Source organism: Morone saxatilis, unplaced genomic scaffold (assembly GCF_004916995.1).
Source record: "Morone saxatilis isolate NCDOM2014 unplaced genomic scaffold, NCSU_SB_2.0 Contig8, whole genome shotgun sequence".
Lineage (NCBI taxonomy): Eukaryota > Metazoa > Chordata > Actinopteri > Moronidae > Morone > Morone saxatilis.
Window position 1 is genome coordinate 13,941,344 of NW_023340257.1, and position 10,291 is coordinate 13,951,634.

The 10,291-nt window shown below is 38.3% G+C and overlaps 2 protein-coding genes across 2 annotated transcripts in view; one reads left to right on the forward strand and one right to left on the reverse strand.

Annotated features, from left to right (window-relative positions):
- Positions 1-509: 509 nt before the first annotated feature.
- Positions 510-3,582, forward strand: zgc:153372 (uncharacterized protein LOC767695 homolog). The gene is made up of 10 exons (XM_035680045.1): positions 510-677; positions 967-1,100; positions 1,377-1,527; positions 1,608-1,744; positions 1,841-1,910; positions 1,988-2,069; positions 2,156-2,287; positions 2,371-2,513; positions 2,958-3,077; positions 3,195-3,582. The coding sequence occupies exons 1-10, from the start codon at positions 642-644 to the stop codon at positions 3,270-3,272; spliced, it is 1,083 nt and encodes a 360-aa protein (XP_035535938.1). The 5' UTR covers positions 510-641; the 3' UTR covers positions 3,273-3,582.
- A 258-nt stretch (positions 3,583-3,840) lies between these two features.
- The window catches only part of aifm4 (apoptosis inducing factor mitochondria associated 4), a 7,047-nt gene continuing 596 nt past the window's right edge, over positions 3,841-10,291 (reverse strand). The window contains 17 exon segments of the mRNA XM_035680256.1: positions 3,841-4,448; positions 5,330-5,434; positions 5,516-5,591; positions 5,680-5,778; positions 5,974-6,091; positions 6,385-6,461; positions 7,206-7,269; positions 7,604-7,675; positions 7,782-7,897; positions 8,445-8,575; positions 8,735-8,826; positions 8,927-9,013; positions 9,138-9,250; positions 9,488-9,569; positions 9,676-9,720; positions 10,006-10,115; positions 10,213-10,291. The exon segment at positions 10,213-10,291 is cut by the window's right edge and continues 48 nt beyond it. Of these exon segments, the coding sequence (XP_035536149.1) occupies positions 4,418-4,448; positions 5,330-5,434; positions 5,516-5,591; positions 5,680-5,778; positions 5,974-6,091; positions 6,385-6,461; positions 7,206-7,269; positions 7,604-7,675; positions 7,782-7,897; positions 8,445-8,575; positions 8,735-8,826; positions 8,927-9,013; positions 9,138-9,250; positions 9,488-9,569; positions 9,676-9,720; positions 10,006-10,115; positions 10,213-10,291 (1,497 nt within the window). The 3' untranslated portion in view covers positions 3,841-4,417.

Consider the following 10,291-nt stretch of genomic DNA (forward strand, 5'->3'; position numbering starts at 1 on the left):
GTACCTTCAACATATATTGCATGTCTGTCCATCCCTGAAGAGGGGTCCCTCCTCTGTGGCCATTTTTCTCTGTTAAAATTGTTTTTGGGGGAGTTTTTCCTTACAATAATCAAGGATCTAAAAACAGACGGTGTTGAATTCTGTACAGATTGTAAAGCAAATTGTAATCAAATGGTGCCAAATAACTTTTGATCTATATGTTTTGTGTAAGTGTATCCACTGTTTCATTTCCCCCCCAGTCTACTTGTTGAGCTGAAACCATGAATTTAGAAAAAAGATGTATATTATTGCTATAATCTAAGTAACTGAAAAGTCTTTAAAAATTATCATTGTTGTGTTTCCAAGCTTTTAATAATTGAAGTATTAAAATAAAATAAAAAAAATAAATTTGTCATCCAACTCAAACATATTTACTTTTTGTTTCACAAATGACTTTCATTGTGTATATTGGATTTTTTTTTTTAATTTATTTGCAATGCCACTTTTATTCTGAAAAAAACGACCGGAAGAGTGGAGTGCACTGGTGGAGGACAGTGGGCAGGTCTGACCCATATATTGCTCCTCATTTATCTAACTTAGCGGTTGCTTTTCACATAGTTTGGAGCCACTTTCTGAAGCTGTCTGTGAAGCTGTCGGACGTGATGGCGACTTGTGACGACGTGCGGGAAAACGTGAAGGTACTTTTTTAGTTTGGATCAGACACCATGAAGTTTTATTTCCACCCGGAGCTTTATGGAGAAGTTCTTCTGAAGCAGTCCGGACATTGCAATTGTTGCACAGTCGTGTTTGATTGATAACGTTTGTTATACTGACCTTCCTTCAATCAAAAACAAAGTTAGAGCAATGCAATCTCTGTCAAATCTAGTAATTATAATGTTTAAAGTATACATGTTAGTGAGGACAAATGACAGCCTGTTGAATGACAGTTAAATGTTAAAAGCATGTGTTATTGACTGCTGTGTGCAGAAGTACTACGGCAGTCGATTGGAGTCCTCCTGTGATTTGCAAACAAGTGCTGCCTCCTGCAGTTTGTCAGGTTGCCCAGCGCCAAGAAGTGTCACAGATGCACTGAGCCTGGTTCACCCAGAGGTAACGAAAAGGTACGGGTCGCACAGAGGTGATAAAAAGGTAGGGGTCGCACTCCTGTCTCACCTTTACTTTTTGCAGCACAAACATCTACAGCAGTAACTTTCTCATGCACGTTATTAGATGGTCTCACTGAGGTCTGCACATATTGTACTCATGGGAGACAGGAGTGGACTGTTTTGTTCAAATATATAACTTTTCTTCAGTCTGTATCATCTGTATGATTCCCATCATTGCACAGTGATGGTTTGTGGTTGTGCACTGTTGTCACTGACAGTGTTTGTCTCCAGATTCTTCGGCTGTGGTCTTCCCTTTCCAGCGAAGCTTGAGGGCTGCAGGGTCCTGGACCTGGGCAGCGGCTCTGGCAGGGACTGTTATGCCTTCAGTAAACTCGTGGGACCGAGCGGACATGTGACAGGGATTGATATGACGGAGGAGCTGGTGATTACAAGTCCTTGTGCACACACTGTTTGACACTTGATTTCTGTGCTTTCTACTTTATTTAACTTCCATTTGTTTAGATCACAGTGTCTCGTCAGTACGTTGAATATCATCAGAAGAAGTTTGGCTATGAGAAGCCCAACGTCTCTTTTGTCCAGGGGTACATGGAGAAGCTCAGTGAAGCTGGCATACAGAGTGACTCAGTGGATGTTGTGCTGTAGGTTTAAAGTATGGATATGTCTCCACATGATGTTACTGTAAAGCAGCTTTGATTGGGTTGATAAACAACTGTTTTTCTCTCTAATACATCCAGATCCAACTGTGTAGTCTGTTTGTGTCCGGATAAAAGAGCCGTGCTACAGCAAGCGTACAAGGTCCTAAAGGTTAGTATGAAGAATATCTACCAACTAGATTAAGAAGAATAATGTTTCATACTGTTAATGGTTTTCATTTTACACAGGAGGGAGGTGAACTGTACTTCAGTGACATGTATGCCAGCAAAGTTGTTCCTGATCACATGAAGCAAGATCCAGTCCTGTGGGGTAAGATAACATGATCCTTAAAAAGTATATGTACATGTAATAAAGCAACAATCGCTGACACTGACCTCTGTGTTTCTGGGCCCAAGGCGAAGGAATGGGTGGTTCTCAGTTTTGGCACGATTTCATTTCACTGGCCCGCAGCGTAGGTTTCAGCACTCCACACCTCGTCTCAGCGAGCCGCATCATGATCTACAACAGTGAGCTCAAAGCAAAAGCAGGTACAAGAAGGGCGACACTGAGTTGTGACCAAGAGTGAAGAGTGTTTTCATTCTGTAGTTGAGGTTGGCTTTTCATTTTGCAGGTGACATCAGCTATGCTTCAGGCACTTACCGCCTGTTTAAGCTGCCCAAAAGTCCTGTCAGGTCTGAGGCAACAGTGACCTACAAAGGAACTGTGGCAGATTTCCCAGATCAGCTGGACTTTGATTCCTCCCACTCTTTCAAGGTATTATAAAAGTCTCATCAGAGGCCAATCAGGCCAATACTGAATTGATTTATTAATGTTAATAATAGGAACCTGTTAATATATGCACATTTATTTTATCCTTTTACTTTTTATAATAATTTATTTATCACTTGTGTTTGATACTGTTATATATACTGCATTCTCATATATAATCCTGTATTTTTTATTTCACCTTGTATCTATAAATGTAAATTAATTTATTGTTATTATTCTTTTATATAAATGAAAATGAGAATTGAAACAATAATATACTGTCTGTCTAATTTCTGTGGCTCAATAAAAAATAATGTTACAAATACTCTATAAACTATATGTAGATGGACTATTCAAATACAGTGTGAACAATAATCCTGAATATTCACATCTAAAATAATCTGCAGTGTTGAAAAGATAAAATGAATGTTTTCTTTTTGTGCTGTGCAGAAAGATGTGGCAGTGGAGGTAAATGGAGAGATGGCAGCAATCCTCCAGAGTTCCCGTTTCTTCCCAGATTTCGAAATCCAGATGTCGGATAAACCAGAGTGCAGCTCAGAGTCAACACAGGTAGCTGAAAATGCTTTCATTTTGAAAGAAAGTAAAATCTGCATGTTTAAGCTTAGAAACAGAAGATTTCTTTCAGCCTTATGTGAAAGTGAACTTTCTTCTTCTTTTTTTCTTCAGTACTGCCACCTCAGCCCGTTTCTGCTGGCGGACAAACTGGGATCCTCAGTGACAAAATGCTCCAAAACAAACAAATGAAAATGTTGCTGAAACCTGAGTAAAACTACAGAAATAACATTTTAACACATTCTTTTTGATAAGTCCATCACATTTGTAAATTATAGACAAATAATCTTATGTGCTAGTCGTCACTTACCTCCAATGATGTACTTATCATTTGTGAATAATTGTGGTTCATAGTTTGGCAGTGCTGTAATGCTGTCACAGTATTATGATAGTAAGAGTGTCTGGATACTAAAATAAGTTCATTTACAAAGTGATAATTGTTTTAACTGTCTATGAAATATTGATGCTTATGTGTAAAAATTACAATAAAAGCATCTTACAGACCTTGTATTCAGTTGTCATTGTGCAACATGAAACTTATAATTCATAAATTAAATTAGTATTTGGACTGCCCTGCTTGCAAATGTTAAATAAACTCTTACAATAGTCTGCAAAAGGCCAGTTTGATAGAAAAGGGGTCAGATAGACCAGATTTAAAACAATGAACAACAAGTGGATCAATCAATCAAACAATCTGCCAACAATAACATATAATATGGAGGATCGGTGGTGTTTAAACATATTTGTTTAATACCTGAGAATTAGTTATGTGCCACAGAGCATCCAGACTACATTTTAAGTGAGTTAAAGGTAAGAATGAAACAATAAAAGTTAATGAAAAATAAACAAACTGTTAATTATCAGCAGGTTCACCAGTATTTTAACTGACCTTTGTATTTAAAAAAAGTTGCTTGTAAATATATTGTAACTAAGACAAGTGTGATAGTGTGCATATTGTCAAAATGTTTCCAGTGATTAAAATAGTATGAAAAATACTATTATGTTACTATTATTATAGTAATATAACTACACTACAAAATACTATTAAACTGAATGTTTATAGAATCTTAAAAGTTCACAAAAATGTTTGGATGTGAAACTGCTGCAAGTCAACTACACAGATCAGATTATTCACTAAGAGCATAAAGTGCTAATTCAGTAAAGCTTTGCTTGCTGCTCTGGTAACAGTGATGTGATTAAGAGCAGAGGTGTGATTGGCTTTCAGAGGCGGTAAATGTAAGGAGATATGAGAGCAGTTGGATGGAGGCAGGAACAATAAAGAGAAAGGCATCATCCTTTGTCAATGTGGGTTACTCCTGGACACAGCAGGCCTCTGGTTACATCTGCAGCCAGCTCAGGTCATCAGCTCTAAATAGATAATGAGGTGACAATGCAAATATTCAACAAAGAGGAGTTTACAGGTTAGTAGTCTCATCCTGTGATTTGCGATATAATGTTTACACGGAACATAAAGTAACTTAATAGTATCGCTGTATGATGTTTATATGACTTTAATGTTGCTGAGGTTTATCATCACTGTTTTTAGTGCCTACACGTCTATACCAGAGTGACTGGGTTACGGTATCATAGTTAAAGCTGCTTTCATATTAACAGTGGATCAATAGTGGACGTCTAAAGTGCTTTCAGTGAACGACCCACAGAAAATTAACTAGCGTTTAACATGGAAGCGTTTTAGCGTCTTTGAGCTCATTGTTTCGGCTTTATGGACAATAATTTTACTTTTACTGTTTTAGTTCACCTTCACCACTCTCATGCATCATTTTAGGACACAGTAGGAAACTCTTCTCAGTGAAAAAGCTCTAAAAATTGACTGTACACTGCCTGCCCCTTACAAAATGGTAGACAAAGTTAGCGACTAAAGAGATATTTCTCTGAAGAGTTGGTGAATAGCAAAACAGAGCTAAAAGAGTGAATACTGGACACAAAATTGACTCCTAATGAATGTTGCTCCATAATCTCCTGGACAGGTTCACCATATAATGTTGTTTCTGCTTCCTCAAGTGGCCAAAATCAGTTATTGCAGGTAGTAAAGCTGAACCCACTAAGGAGCATGGGTGCATTTAAACACATTATTGTGGATCTGGCTTTTTTTTATTTAAGTACCAGCAACAATAAGAATGACATTTACTCCCCAGTGAGAAATAAATTCATCATTATTTCATGTATGTAATGTGCATACAGTGTATAAACACATAGTGTAGTTTGTGTGAATGCAGCATGACACTCACTGAGCCTGTGTCTTTGTTAAAATCTGGCCAGCAGTCATCAGCTCTGCAACATGTGCCACAGCAGGGTCGAACATCAGGCTGGCCGCAGCTACCACCACCTCGTCTCTGTTAACAAAAGTAGAAATTCAGCACAGACTGCAGGAATTCATATTCAGCTGTATCAGGAGTTATTCCACAGCTGCTTACTTTATGTAAAATGCCAGGAATTTCCTTTCTTCCACTTTGCCTTTGAATATGATTTCTGTGTATCCTTCCCCGTAGCCTGGAATGAGGAAATGAAAGGAGGAAATGAGACTTTTAATGATATATTTTGATGAAAGGCTGACATTTTCTTAATAAACCTTTCAAACCTGTGTATCTGATGCTCTTCCCAAGCAACACAGTCCAGAAGAAAGGAACAGACTCAATTTTGGTGGGTTTCTTCAGCATGTTTAGGGCAGCTACTCTTCCTGAAGAGAAAAACAAAAAGAAACAATGAGGTTGAACCCAGGCATTGAATTATTTTCACCCATAAAATGTTCTTGACTAGATAAAAAAAAGGTGCATGATGCAAAATATCTTAACAGAATGCAGCTTTATCTGGAGACATGAAACCAACAAACACAATATAAGGCTGTATTTCTTTGACTCCTTCAGTCTCTTACCTTGAGCTTGTGACATTTGCCAGTGGCCAATGTTGACCCTTTGGTCTCCACGAATGGTCAGAGGGAAAGCAGTAATATCTCCTGCACTAAAAATATCTGGTATATTGGTCCTCATGAACTGTTAGTGAAGATAAACAGCAAGAGCCTCCACATTAGGCTTATAAAGACATTGATATAAAGTACATATACAGCTATTCATTTCAGTCGACTGAACACATTTATCTGAAGGATTCGGCTAATATATAATATTAATGTTTGGCCAAAAATAAAATTAAAAAACAAGCAATTAAACGGTATCCATCAGACTAAGTTGTGCATGTAAAGCCACATTTATGCTTCATTTGTCACATCATCATATCGCAGTGATTAAAGTTTGCCGGTAGGCAATGTCCTCCATGAACTGTGTGTTACCTTGTCAACAATCACAGCTTTCATTGAATCCACTTCCAACTCACTTCCAGCCAAGAAGTCTGAATTGGGGATTACGCCTGAAAAAAAGAGATCTTTGTGACAGATTTTTGTAGAACTGTACAGAAAAAGTCTGAATGTGAAAGACTCTGTTTGAGTAGCCATTACTTGTGAGGCAGCAGTGGTCCACATATGAGACTGTCTGCATGTTAAGATTCAAATGTAACAATGGAAAAAGAGTACCCTTTAACTGCTAATGGGAATGTAATGTGGTCAAAAGTTCTTAGAAGGAGGTTCATAAGATGATCAGCCGGATTACAAACCTGAAAATCCATCCATTGTTTGCCAAAGCTATGCATTCTGGGTTTTTATCCAAGTGATTTTATTGTTAAGAAGAGCGACCGAGCATGTGTTTCTAAGAAAGCAATAGCTACAGGATGGGAAAATGTCAACAAACAAGTACGAATCAATATATTAAAGATCTATCAATATGTGTCTGTATTAGACGACCTGGGAATGAGAACGGGCTGTGAAGTGTCGGACAAACTAGTTTTTGAAAATATCTAGGGGAGCTTCATGGAGTTTTTGAAACAAAATGTTGATAATGGTCATTAAAGCAAGAGACTGAGGTAAAGGCAGGGCCACTGTGTACTAACCCTTGTAATCTTTAGGGTTTCTGTAGACTGACGGTTTTAGTTTATCAATATGCAATGGTTGTCATAATTTAAAACTCCAATAGAAATACTGGTTTGTGTTTATTACGGTTCATTAATAACAAGTGTATATCTCACTTTTAACACTTTGAGGTAAAATAAAAAATTTACCAATTCCAGCAATCACAACATCAGCTTCCAGGACGGTACCACTCTTCAGCACAACCCCCTTCACCTGAAAGGAAAAGACTAATTACTGGATGATATACACTATCAGTACACAATATGTCTGAAGCCGCACAATTTCAATTTCTGACATTTTGATGTCACAGTAAGAAAAGCTCAGGTGTAAATAATACAATGAATGATGGCTGAATGCCATTTAGCTGCCTGGTGTTGTTCATGTTTGCTCACTGTCACTTCTTACTGGGACACTTGAACACAACAGAGCCATTGTTAAAATATATATATATATATATATATAATAACACCTGTGCTTTTCCCACTGTGACTAGTTCAAATGTCTGCTGTGAAAAAGGCTGATGCTAATAGAGTAAAAGTAGAGTTACCTTGCCGTTCTCCCCTTTGATCTCAGTGGCTTTATCATTCATATAGAACTTTACATTTTGTTCCTCCAACATCTTACAAGGAGAAAACAAAGTATTAAAATTTGTTTTATTTAATAAAAGCTAATAACATCACACTGAGCAATGACCGTGACAAACTACGGTCATCATCGTTTCTTACTTGCATGCTCATTTTGCCGATCTCTGGCCCCAGAGATCGCTCGTACGGGTATGTGCTGGTGCCAACCACGGCCACACTGGCAGCTTTGTCTGATAAGTACGATGCCACCTCCATACCTGTTGTGTTAATGAGAGAAACACTTCAGTGGTCGGCAATACTGGTGTTACTACATTTGTTTAAAAGTAGCTTTATCTTGCACGGTAAAAAAAATTATAGAATGACATCGTCCAAATTATCAACCTGATAATCAAACAACAAATACACCTGCAGGCTTGTTTTTGTAAAAAGGAACAATCCAAGTTTCATTCTGCTCTGTTAAGATTGCCGAAGGTTGGTAGAAGGTAAAAAAACGTTTGCTCAGCCTGCAAATTACGGGTGTATATGCATCATCATGACTTAGCAGATTCAATTCAATTCGGTTTTATTTGTATAGAGCCAATTCATAACAAAAGTTATCTCAGGAAACTTTTCAAATAGAGCAGGTCTAAACCATACTCCTTATGACTTTGGTTTGTTTGATCTCTGGCTCACACAAAAGTGCAACAACATCAACAGTTGAGGCTGAAAGACCAGTTCATGCAAAACTGGCAAAGTCATCTCAGAAGCATGACATCATGGGATATTCATATAGAATTTAAACAAGCTTAAACTTAATCTGATAACCTATGAAAGAGGCTCCGATTACAACAGCTTTCTGGCCCACACAGGAGCTGTGAATGTCTTTGGCGTCTTCATAACTCTGCAGTAACTTCACTCCCTTCAGGTCCCAACCAGGACAGTTTAGCGGCCGCGCTCTGTGAACATAATAAGGACTATTACTGTATGTTGTCACATGGAAACCGAATGTCTTTTGTGCTCATTAAGTCTGATGACACCAGAATGTAAAAAAAAAAAGAAAGTCTTAAAGAAATTTGGTTTCTTGAGGACTTGAGGAACAGGATGACGACTCTAACCTGCAGCCAGTTGAGATGAGAAGCTGGTCGTAATGCTGCAGAGTGCCATCGCTCAGCTTCACCGACTTATCGGCTGGGTTTACAGACACCACCTGCAACACCAAACACATTTCTTAACCAAAGAGAGGATCCGTTTTTCCCCCAGAAGGGTGAGAATACAACACAAATAGATTGTTCTTATTTTCTGCTCACCTCCTTCTGTGTCCACACCTCAATCCCGTACTGTTGATAAAAATCACTTGGCCGAAGGAGGATGCTGCTGCTGTCCAGGTTCATAGCCTGAAAGAGGCGAGGCCATTTACTAAAACAGAACATCTAAATACAGGTTGTTGAGAAATCTACTCAAAAAGACAAACAAGGTCAGCAGTTAGATACAAATACATATGAATACAGGTTATCTTACCTTGCTCAGTTTGGGCTTGTCAAATGGAGGCAGGGTGTCTTTGGTTACCATGATGATCCGCCCTTGGTAGCAGTTCTGCCGCAGTGTTTCAGCACACACCTGGGAGGCAGGGCCTGAAATCACAAAATTTATATTATTATGTGTAATTTTTCAGAGGGTAGATTCAGGAATTGAGCTTTAAGAAACGTGGCATCACTAGAGAGAAAGGATTTGTGAGGCCCCAAAAATTCACAGATTTCAGGATTTTGAAATGCACAAGCTAAAAACTGAGGCAAATAAAATGGCCTTGGACTGATAACTTCAACCTTCAAGTGAAAGCTCCTGTATTTATTACAGTATTCAGTGTTTACCTCCTCCTATCAGCAGGATAGTGTGATTGATGTCTGGTACCATCCTGCACATCTCCTTCACCCGTTTCGTCAACTTCAGAGACTGAGGAGAAACAAACCAATAAGAGACTCTTTAAAACTGTATTTGAACGCAAAAAGAAAGGAAAGATTGTGATAATTTTTATTAGTTTAACATGCCAATCACTTACATTTTTGTTGATGGTAACATACACCTTTCCATCCTCAACTTTTACCTGTAAAACGTTCAGAAGGTGAGAGAGAAGTTTAGGTACAGAAAGCAAAGTGGGGTCATTTGACTATAAGGCCAAAATCATATTTGCGTACAATGACCTGCAACAGGTAAAATATCGACAAAAGCATCCATTCTTAAATAATAGGAAATGTTTTGACAGAGTGAGGAAGTATTCTGAACAACAGTAACATCTGTCAACAGAACTACAGATGTAGTGAAATAGGGGTTACGTCTTTATTTGCATTTTTCTTTCCTCTTTCTTGCAAACTTTACAGACATGTTTTACCTTATAAGTAGGCAGACTGTCCAGACCTGGATACTCTTCAATATCTCCAGTTCTGACATTAAAGCAGGCACCGTGAAAGGGACATCTCACTCTGTTACCAACCAGTGCTCCTGGATTATCAGAGAACATCAAATTCAATGCACAAACGTTTCATATTAATTCACATATTGGTATATGGAGATTGAGACACTGATGGTAGAAGTTTACCTTTGATAAGAGGAGCATTGTAATGAGAGCAGCGGCTTCCAACAGCACTGTACTGACCCTTGGTACAGACGAGCAACAC

What these genes read in the sequence shown, in the direction of transcription:
- zgc:153372 (XM_035680045.1), top strand. Translation starts at nt 642, where the DNA reads ATGGCGACTTGTGACGACGTGCGGGAAAACGTGAAG. An exon ending in CACCCAGAGGTAACGAAAAG is followed by an intron (nt 1,101 to 1,376) that starts GTACGGGTCGCA and finishes GTTTGTCTCCAG; the next exon opens with ATTCTTCGGCTGTGGTCTTC. An exon ending in GCAAGATCCAGTCCTGTGGG is followed by an intron (nt 2,070 to 2,155) that starts GTAAGATAACAT and finishes TCTGGGCCCAAG; the next exon opens with GCGAAGGAATGGGTGGTTCT.